Genomic DNA, 20,780 nt, shown 5'->3' on the forward strand with positions numbered 1-20,780 from the left:
TCCAGGTCCCAGCAGCCAGACCCCAGGACCAGCAGCCCAGCTCCAGCAGCCAGATCAGGCTGCATTTCATGGGCACTGGTAAGGCTGCATTTATTTGGCACTGGTAAGGCTGCATTTTATGGGGGGGGGGGGGTCGGCACCGGTGCGAAGCGTCACAACCCTGAAATGAGTTTGAAACCTCCCTGAAATGAGTTTTTGCAGGTTGGGATGTCTGAGGGAGGGTACACACTAACAGTTTTTTGCTGGGTTGCATGAAAAAAAACTGACAGTTCCGGTCGGAGCCGCTGTACTAACCATGGATGGCCCCCTGCCAGAACACTCCGATCAACACTCTCTGCCATTGGCTGACAACGCTGATCGGGAGTTAGTCAGCTGCTGGTTTTCCAGGATGCACGTCCGAGAGAAGCCAGCTGAAGGGCCGGCTTCTGTCGGGCAGACCGACATACACACAAGCAGAATGTTGGCCGTGTTTTTTTTGAACCGCCAAATGTCCCCCGACATTATGCCTGTGTGTACAGGGCTTTAGGGTCACAGGGAAAAGCAGCCCCAAACAGGTAGAAATCATGCTGGCAGAGAAGCAGGCAGTGGATCTAAAAGCGGGCTCCCTAGTCCCCCTTGGGCTGGTTGTTTTGAGACTTCAAGAAAATTTCAAGGCATTGAAAAATTGCAAAGCTGCAGATGATGATTGAATAAAAAATAACTTTAATATGAAATTATTAACATAAATTCGAGTCTTAGTGGTTAATCTTGTCCTCGAGCTGACTACAGTCTGGGAAGTTTATAGCTTAGACTAATGATAAAAATCATTTTATGTATTGCTATAAATTGAAAGTAATTGTATTTGCAGATTGTTGATGGTTGCTCTCTCTTGTTAATGTAGTGGAAGGTCTCGGTCGGTATTGTTTAACATTCTGGATTTTTTAGACGTGAAATGGTCCCATTTGGTGTGAATGTCAGCATTATAGAGCCAGGCTACTTCAGAACTGAAATTTCGGATTCCAAACGTTTGCTGGAAAATATAAAGAACAAATGGGAGAAGTTACCAGATGAAATCCGGAAGTCCTATGGACAGGCTTTCTTTGAAAAACGTGAGTGTTTATGATGGAAGGCAGAAGCAATAGCTCAGGCCAAACGCAACAGTTTTCAACTTTTTGTTACCAGTGGTTACTGATGTCTAGATTCTAAGACCAAACTAGCGTCACTATGTATTGATATACATACTAGCTTCCAGGGTGTCTCAGTCAATCCTGCCTGAGGCTGAAGGGGGTGAGTCTCCCTCTCCCTCTCCATCTCCATCAGGATTCTAAGATGGCGGTATCCCCTTTACAACACAACTAAGGAGAAGCTCAGTGGTCATTTTGTAGCCCATATTGATGTAAACATTAAGAGTATTTCAGCAAGGATTCATGGGTGACGAAAAAGGCTTGGTTCGGTATGTGCATTAACTATTTTAAGACCAGGCATTTTCTGACCCTTTTTGTTTACATGTGTAGCACTACCCCTTTAAGGGCCGCTGGAAGATGACTGTCCCCAAAAGTTGCCCTGACCTTGCAAGCCTTCTGACACCCTGGGAGTTCTAACATAATTCAAAGAGAGAATACACTTCCAAAAGACACTAGAGAAACAATAGAAATGGCAAATGGTTATTTTACTAGATGTTTTGGAGTCAACCAAAGAAATAAATAAATAAATTCCTCAAGTTGAGAACTTTAGCATTAAACAGAAATACAGAGAATATACAATGAAATTACAATAACAATAAAATAGGCAGTAATGACCAACAAGCCCTAGGAGAACCTATGACCCTAGGTATAAGAGGGAAAAATACTTTGTCAAACAGCTCCCTCTAAACCCTGATGCCACAGGCGAAACAGAATAGATGGCACAATATATGACAACACAATGGGGGTTATTTACCAAAGCAAAATGCACTTTGCACTGCAAGTGCACTTGAATGTGCACTGGAAGTGCACTTGGAAGTAAAGTCGCTGTAGATCCGAGGGGGACATGCAAGGAAAATAAAAAACACAGCATTTTAGCTTGCACATGATTGGATGATAAAATCAGCAGAGCTTCCACTCATTTCAGATCTACCCCTTAGATTTAGAGCGACTGCACTTGAAAGCGCACTTGCAGTGCAAAGTGGATTTGCCTTTCGTAAATAACCCACAATATGTAAAAAGCACAATAGGCAAAACCTGAATAAGAGTTCCCCTTTAACCACTTGAAGACCAGGCTTTTGAAGACTAGGCTTTTTCTGGCACTTTTTGTTTACACGTTTAAATCAGTATTTTTTGCTAGTAAATTACTTGTAACCCCCAAACATTATACATTATTATATACACTATTTTTTTTTTAGCAGAGGCCCTAGGGAATAAAATGGTGATCGTTGCAACTGTTTATGTCACAGCGGTTTTGCAAACTCCATTTTTTTGGAAAAGATACAGGTATCCCCGCATCCAGTTCGCATGACAGGAGATAGTGACCGGCTCTCTATGGCGCCGGTTCATGTATCTCCGAGGCAGCTGCAGAGCGGATTGCACAGAGTTCAGCCCTAAATCATCCCCGAAATGGAGAACAGGGATACACCAGACCCCTGCTGCGAGCTTAGATGTGAAAACAGCCTTATGTAATTAAAAAAAAGAAAACACAATATTTACCCCAGTTTTTTGTAAAATGTGAAAGATGATGTTACTCCGAGTAAATAGATACCTAACATGTCAGGCGTTAAAATTGCTCACGCTCGTGGAATGGCGACAAATTATGGTGCTCAATAATCTCCATAGGTGACGTTTTAAATGCCTTTATAGGTTACCTGTTTAGAGTTACAGAGGAGGTCTAGTGCTAGAATTATTGCTCTCACTTGAACGTACGCGGCGATACCTCACATGTGTGGTGCGAATACCATTTACGTATGCTTGAATTAAAAGCACGGAGGGAGGGAGCGCTTTCAATTTTATTTTTCTTATTTATTTTACTTTTAATTTTTACACTGTTCCTTTTTTTTTTTTTTTTTTTTTTTTTGAATTACTTTTATATCTATTACAAGGAATATAAACATCCCTTGTAATAGAAATAAGGATGACAGGTCCTCTTTATGGAGAGATTTGGGGTCATAAAGTTTTACCTTTTAAAAACAAAAGATAAAAAAAAATGTGATCTTTTGCTTGTTTACTTCCAGCCTGGACCAGAACGCTCCAGTCCTCCCAAGGCCATAGAGGCGATCAAAGCAGATCTACTCTTTGATCACCTGTGTGGCCACCTGGCGGCACCATTGATTCGTTTCTTGGGTGAACCGGCGGAAACAGTAAGCCCAAGAAACACCTGACAGTTTTCATGAGAAAGCCAGCTGCTGGTTGTAAAAAACAATACCAGGTTATGGTTGATATCCTGGTAAACCACTTGCATACCGCAACATATATATATGTATTGCAGTGGGCAAGTGGCATGAGCAGGTGTTATAAGCTCTTGAAGGGGGGGTTCTTGATGTAAGGTGTCCAGTATCTTCAGCTACCTATGAAGGAGCCCAAGATGTTTCTGTGCAATGGCAACCAGCAACTGTGGATGTAACAAGCAAGGTATCGCTCAGGGAAAGCCTTGGATGCAGGAAGGGAAGGGTAAAGGTGTCTGCATGCAGTGTCTCTGAATATAAAGTTAATGGTGGGCTTTTGCCTACTCACCACTTCTAGACATATCAGAGCTCTTGGGTAGGGGACGTCTAGAACAGGCTCTTGTAGGAAATGCAGATAGTTGAGAGATGCTCAACTGGTCACCTGCCAACCCAGGGATTCAGTGGTGTCTGGTTCCGGGTAGATGAAAGTGGCCCTGGATAGCCACACTGCCAATGGAAGCTGGGTAGCTGAGGGCATGCCTCCAGGGATAAGGCTCACTCATGGAAAGCACCCTGCGCCGCTCAGGCCGTGGCACCCACTCACATCCACCTAACCCCTGCTCTACAGCTGTAGGCCAGGGTCCCAAAAGAGCGAGCCCTTCCCTGGACTGTTCTATTCATCTCCTCACCCAGAATTCCACCTCTCTCCAGCCAGCTGGAACTTGTTTGCAGGAGGTCCACTGAAATCCCAGCCCTCCAACAGCGCGGATCTACATTGCCAGGACGACGTCTATTGACATCGTCCCGTGCACGAGCGGCCTGCGCGCCCCCTGCAGGGCACGCACGGCGCACTCGGCGATCAGGCGAGTCTATGAGACTCGCCTGATCACAGATCAGAGTAAGGGGTCGGTCCCGACCCCTTACCACATGATCAGCTGTCAGCCAATGACAGCTGATCATGTGATGTAAACAGAGCCGGTAATCGGCTATTTTTCCTCCTCGCGCTGACAGTGTGAGGAAGAAAAAAAACCCCGATCACCGGCGGCTGTCCCGATTACGGCGATCATCTGCCCCCTGTCAGTGACACAGCAATAGGCAGCAGTGCTGCCTACCAGTGCCCACCAGCGTCGCCCATCAGTGCCCACAGTGCCACCCATCAGTGCCCACAGTGCCACCTATCAGCGCCCACATCGGTGCAACAACAGTGCTGCACATCAGTGCCCACATCAGTGCAAAAGTGCCCCCCATCAGTGCCCATCAGTGCTGCCTTAACTGTGCCTATCAGTGCCGCCTTAACTGTGCCTATCAGTGCCGCCTCATCAGCGCATATCAATGAAGGACAAAAATTACCTGTTTGCAAAATTTTATAACAAACTATTAAACATGATTTTTTTTTTTTTTTCAAAAATTTCCATCTTTTTTTGTTTGTTTAGCAAAAAATAAAAACCCCAGCTGTGATCAAATACCATCAAAGGAAATCTCTATTTGTGGGAAAAAAATGATAAAAATTTCATTTGGGTACAGTGTTGTATGACCGCGTAATTGTCATTCAAAGTGCGTCAGCACTGAAAGCTGAAAATTGGTCTGGGCAGGAGGGGGGTTTAAGTGCCCAGTAAGCAAGTGGTTAAACTCCCAAGGCCCCATCTTTGGATGGGCTAGTTTATGTAAAAGGTGAACATAGTATTTCAAAACAGAACGAGCCCCTTTTGTCAAAGAAATCTGACTATTGCAAGATGGAATCCCATTGCTCTGGGTCCTGTACTCAGCCAGCCAGTGTATGGTATCATATTCAGCATTGGTTTATTTAGACTATGAAGTATATTCCTAAGTATCCTTATTTTTCTGGATATTTATTATCAAGGCTGCAGCAGGGGTTTGCACAGTGACAATTTTCAACACACCAGGGATGATTTACTAAAACTGGAGAGTGCAAAATCTGGTGCAGCTCTGCATAGAAACTAATTGGCTTCCAGTATTTTTGTCAAAGCTTAATTGAACAAGGTGCAGTTAGAAGCTGATTGGCTACGATGCACAGCTGCACTGGATTTTGCTCTCTCCAGTTTTACTAAAACAACTCCATCTTGTCCCACATGACCCCACCTACTCTAATCTTACTAGGCTCTACCCTTACCCCTGGTGTATAGGATAATGTAGAATTTATTTTTAAGGATATAAGTCATAATGAATTTTCAAATAATTCAAAACGTACTGTTTGTTCACACAGATTGCGAAGCAATGGCTAAAGGCCTTTCAAAGACCAGTAAGAAGATTCACCTGGTAACAGAATGTATGGAGAATGCTCTTACAGCTGTCTACCCAAAGACGAGATACTCTGCTGGCTGGGATGCTAAACTTATCTTTCTGCCTCTTTCCTACTGCCCAACTATGTTAGGGGATTTCATCCTTTCAAGAATACGATAGGAGAAGAGTACACAATGATAGCAGGAGTATACAAAACCGCAAAGTGTGCCTTTTGAACTTGCAAAGTAAAGAATTACATTGTGTTATAAATAAATATATCTTGCTTTTGCAAATCAGCTGTAACAATTCTAATGCAGTGCCTTGCAAAAGTATTCATCCCCTTGGCTTTTTACCTATTTTGTTACATTACAGCCTTAAGTTTAATGTTTTTTTAATCTGAATTATATGTGATGGATCAGAAGACAATAGTCTAAGTTGGTGAAGTAAAAATAGAAAAATATATACATAAAACTATTTTTCAGTAATAAAAAAAATAATTGGCATGTGCGTATGTGTTCACCCCCTTTGTTATGAAGCCCATAAAAAGCTCTGGTGCAACCAATTACCTTCAGAAATCACATAATTAGTAAATTAAATGTCCACCTGTGTGCAATCTAAGTGTCACATGATCTGTCATTACATATACACGCCTTTTTTTTTTTTTTTTTTGAAAGGCCCCAGAGGCTGCAACACCTAAGCAAGAGGCACCACTAACCAAACACTGCCATAAAGACCAAGGAACTCTCCAAACAAGTAAGGGACAATGTTGTTGAGAAGTACAAGCCAGGGTTAGGCTATAAAAAATATCCAAATCTTTGATGATCCCTAGGAGCACCATCAAATCTATCATAACCAAATGGAAAGAACATGGCACAACAGCAAACCTGCCAAGAGAGGGCCATACACCAAAACTCATGGACTGGGCAAGGAGGGCATTAATCAGAGAGGCAGCACAGAGACCTAAGGTAACCCTGAAGGTGCTGCAGAGTTCCACAGCAGAGACTGAAGTATCTGTACATAGGACAACAATAAGCCATACGCTCCATAGTGTTGGGCTTTATGGCAGAGTGGCCAGAAGAAAGCCATTACTTTCAGCAAAAAACAAAATGGCACAATTTGAGTTTGTGAAAAGGCATGTGGGAGACTCCCAAAATGTATGGAGGAAGGTGCTCTGGTCTGATGAGACTGAAATTGAACTTTTTGGCCATCAAAGAAAAAGCTGTGTCTGGCGCAAATCCAACACATCACATCACCCAAAGAACACCATCACCACAGTGAAACATGGTGGTGGCAGCATCATGCTGTGGGGATGTTTTTCAGCAGTCGGCACTGGGAAACTGGTCAGAGTTGAGGGAAAGATGGATGGTGCTAAATACAGCGATATTCTTGAGCAAAACCTGCACCACTCTGTGAATTGAGGCTAGGACGGAGGTTCACCTTCCAGCAGGACAATGACCCCAAACACACTGCTAAAACAACACTGAGTGGTTTAAGGAGAAACATGTAAATGTGTTGGAATGGCCTAGTCAAAGCCCAGACCTCAATCCCATAGAAAATCTGTGGTCAGACTTAAAGATTGCTGTTCACAAGCGCAAACCATCCAACTTGAAGAAGCTGGAGCAGTTTTGCAAGGAGGAATGGGCAAAAATCCCAGTGGTAAGATGTAGCAAGCTCATAGAGACTTATCCAAAGCGACTTGGAGCTGTGATAGCCGCAAAAGGTGGCTCTACAAAGTATTGACTTTAGGGCTGTGAATAGTTATGCACATTGACTTTTTATGTTATTTTGTCCTATTTGTTGTTTGCTTCACAATAAAAAAAAAAAAAAAAAACATCTTCAAAGTTGTGGGCATGTTCTGTAAATTAAATGATGGAAATCCTCAAACAATCCATGTTAATTCCAGGTTGTGAGGCAACAAAACACGAAAAATGCCAAGGGGGTGAATACTTTTGCAAGGCACTGTATATGAGCTTCTTTGCTTGTGTATAGTATTGCTGAAAGTAATATCTCTGAATAGTCATACAAATATGCTCTTTTTAGACATGAGCAGACGTGGTTAATATTTGACTGTTTGTCAATTAGATGCCCCCTACAACCTTCTCCGAAAGATAATGCTGCTAAGTTAAAACAGTAGGATCAATGCCCAATTCAAATAAATTTAAAGTGAAACTGAACAGAAAAAGGAAAAATTTGCTAGACTTCGTAAGCCTTTCCTTCCAAAAATCTGCCTTACTTGATTTATTTATTATTATTATTATTATTATTATTATACAATATTTATATAGCGCCAACAGTTTACGTAGCGCTTTACAACTTGAGGGTAGACAGTACAAATACAATACAATTTGATACAGTAGGAATCAGAGGGCCCTGCTCACTTAGAGCTTACAATCTAAGAGGGAAGGTTAAGAGATACAAGAGGTAATAGCTGTGGGTGATGTGCTGATTGAGAAGATAAATGTACAGTTGTTAGGTGGGGGCCAGATAGGCTTCTCTGAAGAGATGAGTTTTCAGGGATCGTCTGAAAGTGGATAAGGTAGGAGAAAATCGGACGGATTGGGGAAGAGCATTCCAGAGGATGGGGGAGGCTCTGGAGAAGTCCTGAAGGCGAGCATGGGATGAGGTGACAAGGGAGTTTGAGAGCAGGAGGTCTTGGGAGGAGCGAAGAGAACGATTAGGTTGGTATTTTGTGACTAGGTTAGAGATGTAGCTAGGGGCCAGGTTGTGGATGGCTTTGTAAGTTATAGTTAGTATCTTGAATTTAATTCGGTGACTGAGTGGCAGCCAATGGAGGGATTGGCAGAGGGGTGTAGCAGACGCTGAGCGGTTTGTGTGGTGGATGAGCCTGGCCGCAGCGTTCATGATGGACTGAAGTGGGGATAGCCTATTTAGAGGTAAACCAATGAGGAGGGAGTTGCAGTAGTCAAGGCGGGAGATGACCAGGGAGTGGATTAGAAGCTTTGTGGTGTCATTGGTTAGGAAGGGGCGTATCTTGGAGATGTTGCGAAGACAGAGGCGGCAAGCTTTGGATAGTGATAGAATGTGGGGTCGAAAGGTTAGTTCAGAGTCCAGGATTACACCTAGGACCTTGGCGTGGGGAGATGGGTTGATAGTTGAGCCGTTGATCTTGACAGGGAGATCAGGGGAAGTGGCACCTGAGGGAGGAAATATCATGAGCTCGGTTTTGGATAGGTTGAGTTTGAGAAAGTGATGTGACATCCAGGCTGATATGTCTGCTAATAAGTTGGTAATGCGTGAGGAGACAGATGGAGAGAGCTGGGGGGTGGAGAGATAGATTTGGGTGTCATCAGCGTAGAGATGATATTTAAAGCCGTGGGAGGCAATCAATTGACCCAGGGAGGTGGTGTAGATTGAGAAAAGGAGAGGTCCGAGAACAGAACCTTGGGGGACCCCGACGGAAAAAGGAAGAGGAGAAGAGGAAGTAGAGTTGTAAGTGACACTGATTTCTAGCAAACATTTTTCTTTGTGTAAACTGGCCATGGTGCAGAGCTGTGCAGTGCAGTGTATACTGCTGTCATCTGTAAGATGTCAAAAATGGAGCTAGGCGTTGAGACAATGTAACTCCAGCAAACATAGTCAAGGGCTATATCAAGTGGAAATCACATTGAAATTTCTCTGGGGACCCAGAGTGGATTTAGTTCCACTTAAGTAAGTGATGTGACTTTTTTGAACTTTAGCTTTTAAGGATGTCCTACATTGTACAGGCAGATTCTGGAGAAGTCCTCACTGTAGAGAAGCCTATTCTCTTCCTGTCTCTGAACGTCCGGTGTCTTGCCGGAAACTCCAATTCGCCAAAATCTCCAATCACGTCACTTCTGGAGACTCTCCAGCATCAGTAATTGGAGATTTGGACGACTTGGCTGTTTTCACAGTACACCAGCAGCTTATACACTACGGTACATGATATAATGAGTGGACATTGTTAGTCCGCCTGCTAGTAACCAACAACATGACCACCTCTGAAGCGGCGACAACTTTTTTCCTCCTTACCTGGTCTTCTGTGAAAACAGCCAACTTGACATGTACCGTAGTGTATGCGCTGCTGGTGTTCTGTGAAAACAGCCAAGTCGTCCACATCTTCAATAATTGCTGCTGGAGAGTCACCGGAAGTGACTTGGTTGGCGAGTTGGAGTTTTCGGCAGAACACCGGCATTACCATGGTTAACAGCTTCAGGCAGAACAGCTGTACAGATCAATGGGGACACTCCACCTCCTTTCTCCTCTTTCATTGACAAAAGTTATTTAGTTGATTACACTACCTCCAACATGATCTGTTAATGGGGGAGAGCCTGATCAGTCACAGGATCCTCTCTCCCATTCACAGATCGTGTTATAAGAGGGTTGAAGGTAATTATCTTTCTTTCAATCTTTTTTTATTGGCAAAATTCAAAAAGAAAGTGAACAGAACAGTCAGTGCTGGATGAGTTCTGAGTTCTGTGCTGGATGCTGGAGTGAACGGTCACAAGTTCAATAGTTGTGGTGACTGTGCTCTCTACAACAAATAACATTCTTTGCACACTCAAGTGGTTCTTACTCACCATTGGCAGGGTCTTTTTCCTCTTTTTGGCCCCAGTGGGTCCCCTGGCCTCCCCTCCTGGTCTGGTTTATGTGTGGGGGAACTGGGTCAGCTTTTCAGGTTAGGCACCCCTCTTTTTGAGGCACGCCACTTGTGTTGGATCTCCGGCTCAAACAAACTGGGAACATCTTTTTGCATTCATATGTTTTTAATCTGCATGGTTTGAAAGGGTTGTCATCTCAATATATATAACACGTATGCCCCGTACACACGGTCGGACTTTGTTCGGACATTCCGACAACAAAATCCTAGGATTTTTTCCGACGGATGTTGGCTCAAACTTGTCTTGCATAAACACGGTCACACAAAGTTATCGGAAAATCCGATCGTTCTATACGCGGTGACGTAAAACACGTACGTCGGGACTATAAACGGGGCAGTGGCCAATAGCTTTCATCTCTTTATTTATTCTGAGCATGCGTGGCACTTTGTCCGTCGGATTTGTGTACACACGATAGGAATTTCCGACAACGGATTTTGTTGTCGGAAAATTTTATCTCCTGCTCTCCAACTTTGTGTGTCGGAAAATGTCCGATGGAGCCCACACACGGTCGGAATTTCCGACAACACGCTCCGATCGGACATTTTCCATCGGAAAATCCGACCGTGTGTACAGGGCATTAGTATTCTCGCCTAATTATACCCTTGAGGAAGGAGATACACATATGTGCTCCAAAACGCGTCTAGTGCAAAAATTACTGGTTTACTACTTGTACTATGTTGTGATGACAGCACTGTAAATCTGTTCTATCATATCTTTTTTTATGTGTTTTTTTTTTTTTTTTTTTTTTTTTTTTTTTATATTTTGTTATTATATTGAATAAACATTTTTCAAACTAGATTAATTTTTCTCAAACGATTTCTGTGCCTTAAAAGTCCACCACAAGGGGATTTTGTTCCTTTTCTATATTATTGGATGTGGCACAACCCAATGCTCAATTATAGTTGACTCGCCACTTGCAGAACAGTCAGTAATCAAAGTTAACATGGAATACAGCAGTATGATCCATATACCCTGCACAAAAATGCAAGGGGGAGAACAAACGCAATATATGGAGCATAGCCGTTGCACCCAGAGCATTAGCCAACAACTTGGACTATTGAATCGTTGGGGATTGGATCCACAAAGGGCTGTGCACCAGGTTACTGGTTGCAAAGGTAATTATCTTAATGTCCCTAATCGACATTCCTAAAGACTAAACCCCTCAACTGTAAAGCCCCCTAAGCTAAAATCTCAGACCCCTAGGAACCAAAAGTCACTCATCTCCCCAACCCTTTCCTACTAGCAATGACAATGGCTGATTGGCATGTTGGTGACAACAAACTCCCTTCTTAATATTGTAGCGCTACCCCCACAGGAGCTGCTTGGTAGATTCGGTGTGCTGTTCTGCTTCAAATCTGAGAACAACCTCAGCCCCACTGACACACAAGGTTAAGCAAATGGCTACTGCACTGCTACCAAGAGCACAAACTAAGGTTCCATATCAAAAAACAAACATCAGACTGGATAGTGGTAAATATAAAAATAGTGTCACGGGTTGCAGTAAATACAGTTATGCAAATGTAAATTAGTCAATAAAATTAATCAGTTGGAGCGCAAAAAAAAAAACAGCCAGTAGATCCTAGAGTGGTGAATTTCTAGCTGAAAATGTCATAATGTCCACAAGAAATATGTTATGGGTAAACCCAGCTGGCTTTAAAACTCTTAGTGCAGCTCTTCAGCAGATATCTATAATGACACAAGAGAGCGCGTCTAAGTGCAGTAATAAGATAATTTATTAGTAAAAATACAAATTCGCCACTCTTGTGTAGCACTACTCCCATAGGAGCCGCTGATATTTTCCCCGGATCTTCCCTAGTTTCAGTCCCACAGCCAGGTACACAGTATTTTTTACATTCAGGTGCACAACTTCCGCTCGTTACTCCAATGACCAGTCTAGGGGTTGTAGTGTTTGATTGTTGTTTTATTTTAGTTTAGGAACTTGGCTAGGAGAAGGGCTTTAGTAGGATACTCCAAATTGAACTATTCACACTTGAGGACAGCTTTCCCTGGAGAATTGTGCAGCAGACTGTACAGAACTATTCCCTTTTAAAGAGAAGGAATTGAGTGGACCCTGCTCTTTAACCAGTTACCAACTGCGCTATAGGCGAATGATGGCTACAGCGCGGCTCGATACCTCTGGGAGGGCGTACTATGACGTCCTCCCAGAATCGCGCTCCCGCGTGCCCCTGGGAATATCCGTGACCGCCGGGTCCTCACAAATCACGGTAAAGGGCCGATGACAGCAGCCATTTATCACGTGATCGTTCCGTCATATTACGGAGCGATCACTTGTAAACAGGCTGGCGCATGCCCGGCTTAGCTCTTCCCCTCTCCATACCGATCGGTACAGTGTAAGAGGAGAGGGGGAGAGATCGGATACAGCAGTGCTGTGGGCTGGATCTGTAGTGCCCACAGCGCTGCTCTGTGCCAATTCCTGCACTCATCCATCCATACTCAGCCATCCCATCTATCCCCATTCATACTCAGCCATCCCCATTCATGTTCAGCAATCCCTCCATACTTATCCATCCCATTAATGCTTGGCCATCCCCATTCATGCTCAGCCATCCATCCATACTCATCCATCGCATTCATGCTCAGCCATCCCTATTCACGATCGTCCACCCACCCATACTCATCCATTCCTCCATACTCATCTATCCCCATTCATGCTCAGCCATCCCCATTCATGCTTAGTCATCCATCCACACTCATCCATCCCATTCATGCTCAGCCATCCATCCATACTCATCCATCCCACTCATGCTCGGCTATCCCTCCATACTCATCCATCCATCCATGCTCATCCATCCCATTCATGCTCAGCCATCCCCATCCATCCCCATTCATGCTCAGCCATCCCTCCATACTCATCCATTCATACTCATCCATCCTATCCATGCTCAGCCATCCCCATCCATGCTCGGCAATACTCATCCACGGCTCATCTATCCCCATACATGGCTCCTCTATCCCCATCCACGGCTCATCTATCCCCATCCACGGCTCATCCATCCACATTCATGGCTCATCCATGCCACTACAGTGCTCATCAGTGCCACTACAGTACCTCACAAAAGTGTAATAGGTAGTCAAATTATATTTGAAATATATGCCCCTAGAACACCTGACAGTGCTCCCTGCATGTTGGGCCTCTGTATGTGGCCAGGCTGTGTAAAAGTCTCACTATCACCATACTCAGGAGGAGTAGCAGAATACATTTTGGGGTGTAAATTTTGCTATGTACATGCTATGTGTTAGAAATATTGTATAAATGGACAACTTTGTGTAAAAAAAAAAAAAAAAAAAAAAAAAAAAGCATTTTCATTTTCTTTCCACATTTTCCAAAAGCTTGTGGAAAAAAATTACATGTTCAAAAGACTCATTACGCCTCATAGAATATACGTTGGGGTGTTTGCTTTCCAAAATGGGGTCATTTTGAGGGTGTTTCCATTGTCTGATGCTCCAGGGCCTTATATAATGATAAATAATATGTGTAATTTATGCTCCTAGAACGCTTGAAGGTGCTCCCTGTATGTTGGGCCTCTGTATGTGCCCACGCTGTGTAAAAGTCTCACACATGTGGTATCGCCATACTCCTGAGGAGTAGCAGAATGTATTTTGGGGTGTAATTTGTGGTATGCATATGCTGTGTGTGAGAAATAACCTGTTAATATGACAATTTTATGAAAAAAGAAAAAAAAAAATTCATTTTGCAAAGAATTCTGGGAAAAAACTATAACTTCAAAAAACTCACCATGCCTCATACTAAATGCCTTGGAATGTCTGCTTTCCCAAAAGGGGTAATTTGGGGGTTATTTGTACTTTCCTAGCTTGTAAAGCCTCGTACACACGATCAGATTTTCCGCAGACAAAACCTCAGACTTTTGTCTGAAGGCGTGTGCCTGCATTTTGTCTTGCATACAAACAGCAACTAAAACAAACACGAACGTAGTGATGTACTACGTGGTTTTTCAGCTCTTTAGCGCCACCCTTTGGGCTCCTTCTGCTAATTTCGTGTTAGTAGAAGTTTGGTTAATGTTGATTCGCACTTTTCATTTTGCGCTTTTCATTTCGCACTTTTCATTTATCGCTTTTCAGTTTGCGCTTTTCATTTTGTGCTTTTCCGTTCGTTTCTGGGCATTCGTCAACCAGATACGTTGCGGAATCGGAGGAGATAACGTGTTATTTATTATTGGCATTGGAGTTATTGCTTTGACCGAAGTCCAGTCCAGGAACTGGAGGAGTTCTCGGACCAAAAATTGGTTGCTTTATTAATCGTGACCAATTATGTCATATGCCTTTGCTGCGGGAGCTCCAGGAGAATAATCCGGATGATTTTCAGAATTATCTCCGGATGATGGACCCCTGCTTTCACCAACTCTTGGCATTGCTGACCCCCTATTTTAAGAAGCAGGACACATGCATGAGGCTTTTATTTTTATTTTTTTGGTTGAAGAATAATGATTTGATTTGTTATATTTTCTATATTTTTGAATGCATAGAATACACTTTGTGGTTAAGTTATATTGGCAGATAGCATGTCTAATTTTATTTGTTTTCTTTTTTTAATGCACAATAAAAAAAACTGTGGAGAATAATACTTGGTTATGTGTTTTACTTCAAATGACAGTTTGGGAGTAGGCAGTTACATTTAAAAAAAATACAATGTAAAATTGACAAGGGACAATAACATAGTTGTATCTTTGATCTTAAAAACTACGGGATAATGGTGTTGTGGTAACTTGCCCCAAAAAAAAAAAAAGCATAATATTATTCTTGATATCACTAGAAAAAAAAAGCCTTTGAAAATTCGTTTGCAATAACTCCAACAGTATCACCAGCAAAGCAGCTTCATTATTATCCCTTTAAAGAAGAAGAGAATGTGCGCTGCATTTCGTGATTTCATAATTTGCCACGTCACGAATGTTAATTCTCCATTACGTTTGCTAGTTTACAAGACGGGCCACTTCTGGCTCGTCCTTGCTTCCGAGGATGCGTGTTTGTACTTTGGACTTTTGTCCGACGGACTTGTGTACACACCCTCTGAAAATCTGACAAGACATTTGAAGAAAAACTACTAATTTGCTAAATTTTATAACGGAGACTAAGAAAAATGCATTTTTTTTTTTAATTTATAGCGCAAAAAATAAAAAAAAAACAGAGGTGATTAAATACCACCAAAAAGAAAGCTCTATTTGTTTGAAAAAAAAGGGCAAAAAATTCATATGGGTAGTTTTGAATGACTGAGTAATTGTCATTCAAATTGTGAAAGCACTGAAAGCTGAAAATTGGTCTGGTTAGGAAGGGGGTGTAAGTGCCCAGTGGGTAAATGGTTAAGACACCAGCCGGTGTCCCCTTTAGCTTACACCCAGCAGCTGACTTCTAGCACTCAGAGGGGGATTCCGAAGCACAAGTCTCTAGGATCCTTTTAGGGGGGTCTGCACAGGTCGCAGGTCACCTTCCTCCGCAATACCAGACAGGATCCATAGACATCCTCCTTCAGTCAGCTCTCAGGTGAACCCTGGGTTTCAGTATTCAGTCCCTTAGGTTGCCCACCTGAGGCCACATGACAGCTAGTGCTGGGGAGAGGCGACAGGCCTCCTCCCCTAATGAACCTTTCCTCACAGACCTGGAGCCCAGGTGCTACCTGAACATAAATACAGGCACTCAGCATGCCTAAGGGCACCTCTCCTTCCAATTGGCTGGGCCTTCATCTATATTCATGCTGCTCATCTCAATGGTTTCCACCTACAATCCAGAACTTTCCTTAGTTGCTTGGATACAGGGAAGCTCCAAACAGCATGAGCAACATCAGAGCATCATGAGCAGGCAGAACTAAATAATCATGGATTTTGTTACGCAGACAGCCCAAGTAAACTTACCTAACTGCTCCTCTGTTAAGCAGAGGAACCAAAAACGATTCTATCTACTCTAGAACCTACCTAGGAGTGTGCTACACTTATGTAGTAGGATTAAAAATGCATGCCATATGCTCTGTAGCCATCATCCAGAGAATCCAGGCAGTGTTGTGATAATCAGAAGCAAAAACCACCAGTAGCAGAAGATCTGCCTGGGTTTGAAACCATTGAGATGAGCAGCATGAATATAGATGCAGGCCCAGCCAATTGGAAGGAGAGTTGCCCTTAGGCATGCTGGGTGCCTGTATTTATGTTCAGGTAGGAGAAAGGGGTGTCCCCAAGGAATAATATGGGCAGGAAACCAATAAAGGATTGTATTGGAAAAAATATATATAAAAAATAAACACATTTTATGCAAAGTACAAAAGGGAGGAAAAATACAAAGGTTTGTAAATATCTACTGTATTTATGTTCAGGGAGCACCTGGGCTCAAGAGGCGATCTGACAGTGTGGGAACCTGGTGGATGATGTCAGAGGCCAGTAGGCGAGGTAGGGAACTGCCTATGCGCGGTAACGCCTCTTTATCAAGCCTGCCTACCTACAGCATACCATTCTCTTCATGCATCCAGCAGTTGGTAAGAAACCCCTCTCATGCAACTCAGGAAGTGCAATGGAACCTGTGGTCTACTGTGAGCACCACAGCAGTCTGCAGGTTCCATTGTCCTTCATTAGTTGTATGGGCTGGATTCTTGGCTCTCTACTAACATGTATCTCTGTGTCTACGTGGATTGAGTGGCATCGCTGCCTCCTGTAGACTGAAAACAGGGTTTCTTGCTGCGTGCTGGATTTGCCTGGCACAACTCTAGTCCTCCGCACATGGCCGCAGGCTTGTGGCAGGTTGATGTGCACACCTTGGTCTCCCCACAGCAAAGAAGAAAACCTGCAGTATTCAGCCTGTGAAAAAATCTCTCTATGCCTGGCTTGCATTGGGAATTGCTGTCCAATCGTCCACTAACTGCCACATTAAAGCGTCTTTCCTTAACTTCATCTCCCATGATTCAGTTCTGACAACCATCAAGTCTCCTGAGCTCCCTTTGCTTGTAAGCTCTCCCTTGTAGTGGATAGAGGTGAGGTAGTGTTAACCCATTCAGCTGAAGTCCATTGGAAGCACAAAGAGCACTAAAGCACAGTGTCCTAAATTACTCTCTGTCTCTAGCCAAGCACCTGGCTACACTATTAGGCTACTTTCACACTGAGGCGCTACAGTGCTAAAAATAGAGCCTGTAAAGAGCCTCACCTGTCTCTCCAGTTTGAAAGCCCGAGTGCTTTCACACTGGAGCGGTGCGCTTGCAGGACAGTCAAAAAAGTCCTGCAAGCAGCATCTTTGCAGTGCTGTAGGAGCAGTGTATACACCGCTCCTAAAGCCCTGCTGCAGTGGCACTTTGCCAGCGGTTTTAACCCTTTTTCGGCCTCTAGCGAGGGTAAAAACCGCCCCACTAGCGGCCGAATAGCGCTGCTAAAACAACAGTAAAGTGTCGCTAAAAATAGCACTGCTTTACAGCTGGCGCCCGCCCCAGTGTGAAAGTAGCTTTACTCCGAGGTTTGCAGTTTGCTTTGGATGAACTCTCTATGATGTCAGAATAGCACTGTTTCTTCTTAGTGTAAATTATAGCCCAAGATCATATGCCACCATACTACATAAACACTGGGTAGCAGGGTGGTAATGTGCTGCTCAGCCATGTGGAATCCTGGGCACATCTGATCTAACTTCTGGTATTAAACCCAAAACCTAAAATGAAATATATTGCAGCTTACACAAAATTACATGTAGTGGCCACTTTCGTTTTCTTTTTTTTTAGGCTTTTTTTCCCCTCTGTTTTCTCCTGCTGATCTGGCCAGTAACACACCTCCTGTATTAGAGTGCCCCTATTCTGGATGACTGTGCACAGGGGGCACCTTTGGAACGCAGCATTGCCAGTCTGGGGGGAGGGGAGTATTAAATGAACTAGTAGATTTAAATATAGTAACAAATTGAAGATGAACTCCTAATACTTTATAATCAGTATGATATAAAGGTTTTACATAAATAAATGCTGATTATTTAGAGTATCCCTGCCAGTGTTAAATGGTTTGTCTCATCCATGTAACTGTAGAAGAGCTTTCCTGTTAAAAAACAATAGACTTACTGACTAGATCACCAGATGAAAATAGAAGAAAGAGACTAAATAGAAAACTATTACAGCCTTCACATCTAAGAATTAGTAAGCTGCAGTATAATAAATGTTTGCTTTTGGGTGTAATACTGCTTTAACCTAATAAACTCTCCAAAAAAGTAAGCTCTCACTGTACTGTAAATTAATTTACTGCATACACTTATTACTATGTTTTTTATCTGTTCTGCTTTTAACCTTTTTCTACCTCATTCAAAAGATGCCCACTCTTTCTAGCTGGTGCTGTGCTTCCCCAACTTCTAATTGAGAAGCGTGCACAAAAATACTCCCGTGTTCACTAAAGCTGGATACACACTATACAATTTTCTGTAGATTTTTTCCTTTAGATTTACCAAAACCATATAATATGAGGTCAAACCTTAGGAGTTTCAATTTGTATTCAATCAGGCAGGCCCTTGCACTACATGGTTTTGGTAAATCTAAAGGAAATCATACAACAAAAGTTGTATAGTGTGTATGGGGTCTAACTGTTGGGACTACCTGTTCCATGACTACCTGCCTTCGTGTGAGTATCCTAATGTGCATGCACCTGTTTTTTTTTCTGCTTGTTTTTTTAAATATATTTTTTTACTACGATTTCATTAAAGGTAAACCTTATTGTAAAAGACAATGTTTTTAAAAATGTTTAAAATAAAAGTTATTGTGATATTACAGTGTAGTTTGTTAAAAAAAAAGTATTAGATGGATATAATGATTCCATTCATCTCCAGGCTTTGGGCAGTGCAGTGCTGGATGTTCCTCATGACTGTAAGCCAAGCAGGTTCTTGGGCTAAGCCAGACAGTGTGGCCTACTGTGGGAAGTGCGGTCATGTGAACAGTCTAACATTAAGGCAGTCTCCCAATTTAGAGATGAGCTGACACTGCAGGTAGTATAAAGCTAATTACTTCTTCCAGGAGTTGTCCCATTGCTCTACTTTCAGTGTGTTTATATATGTTGCATTTGGAGTGGTGGGCGGAACCACGGCACTCCACCTGCCAGCACACCTCCACTACCTGCGTGGGTCTCATGCGTGTCCTAAGTTAACTCTTCCTCTATCTTACCATCAGGCTGAGGTCCTCCATGATGCTGGTCTGCTCCTGGTTACTATGGGAGACAGACCGCTAGGGAGGGAGCCCAAGAAGTGCCCCCTTGCTACTGGAGGACACCTTACCAAGGTACCACGCCTCGACTGGTTGCCTTGTGTCTTCCGTGTGGACTTAGTTACCTTTAGTAACAACCTTGCTCTTGCTTGGTACATTTACAAAACACTGTAGTGTAGTGTACTTCATACCCTTCCTCTCATGCACCCTTTAGTAACTTTAGACCAGGTTCAACAAAGTTTTACTGAAAGTCATTTTTTTTTTAATAAACAAAGGTGCTTTATTGTTGTCATGTAGGTGTATTAAACAGTATATCCATTGGTACGGTACAGAACATTGCATGAAGCAGTGTTAATTTAGTTGACTAAAACATTTTAGTTGACTAAATGAATACTATTTTAGACGACTAAAATACGACTAAAACTAAAACAATTGAGATGACTAAAATACGACTAAAACTAAAAGCCATTTTAGTCAAAAGACTAAAATGAGACTAAAACGAAAATGCCATTTTAGTCCTAAGTCTAAAATTAGACTAAAACTAAAATGCCATTTTAGTCAAAAGACTATGACTAAAACTAAATTGCAATTACTGAAATGGACTGGAGATTTTAGTCGACTAAAACGTAGGACATTTTAGTCGACTAAAATCTACTGGAGATTTAGTCGCCAAAATACGACTAAAACTAAAACAATTGCAGAAGACTAAAATGGGACTAAAACTAAAATGCCATTTTAGTTCTAAGACTAAAATTAACACTGGCATGAAGAAGTATTTGTGCACACACAAGTCAAGATACAGTGTACAGCAAAACATGCATCAAAAGTACACAGTCATAGGAACAGAATTACACAGTACAGTATTTACAATGCAAACATTATCTGGCAATATGTAGTAATTAGTATCTATGCTAGTATATGTAGACGTCCTCAGTGTACTAGTCTGAGGTCAAGGGGGCCCACACTTTTTCGTATTTCCATCGACACCCCCTGTTTATATATGTAATCCTATACATAGGTAGGGCAGCTCCAATCTGTGCCCTCCAGGAAGAGAGGGGGGTTGGCATAATCCATTATTTTTTAGCATAAAAGAGAAGGTATGAAATTAGTAATTAGGAGTGATGAGAGCATTGTTTGTCATCATGAACCCCCAATAAGGCCAACTCAGGTAGCATTGGGAGGGACAGCTGCAGTCTAGAGTTTATTTCTCCAAATACCTTCGTCCAGTAGGCTCAGATGACGGGACAGTCCCAGAACATATGAAAGAATGTTCCTATGTGTGCTTTACATCTAGGACAATGAGGGTCCCTATCTGGAAATATTCTATGAAGTCTTTGGGGCGTATAGTATATTCTGTGCAAAAATTTTACCTGTATGAGTTTGTCTTTAGAGTAGA

The 20,780-nt window shown here is 42.6% G+C and overlaps 2 protein-coding genes across 3 annotated transcripts in view; both read left to right on the forward strand.

The window, feature by feature from the left end:
• Positions 1-7,449, forward strand: part of LOC141127430 (retinol dehydrogenase 16-like) — a 44,133-nt gene extending 36,684 nt beyond the window's left edge. For both annotated transcript variants that reach the window (XM_073613854.1, XM_073613855.1), the window contains exons 4-5: positions 925-1,088; positions 5,556-7,449. In XM_073613854.1, coding sequence (XP_073469955.1) covers positions 925-1,088; positions 5,556-5,752 — 361 coding nt within the window. In that variant the 3' untranslated portion in view covers positions 5,753-7,449. The remainder of the gene's footprint in view (positions 1-924; positions 1,089-5,555) is intronic.
• Positions 1-20,780, forward strand: part of LOC141127429 (retinol dehydrogenase 16-like) — a 90,681-nt gene that overhangs the window by 29,573 nt on the left and 40,328 nt on the right. The window lies entirely within an intron of this gene.

This window comes from Aquarana catesbeiana, linkage group LG02 (assembly GCF_042186555.1).
Source record: "Aquarana catesbeiana isolate 2022-GZ linkage group LG02, ASM4218655v1, whole genome shotgun sequence".
Lineage (NCBI taxonomy): Eukaryota > Metazoa > Chordata > Amphibia > Anura > Ranidae > Aquarana > Aquarana catesbeiana.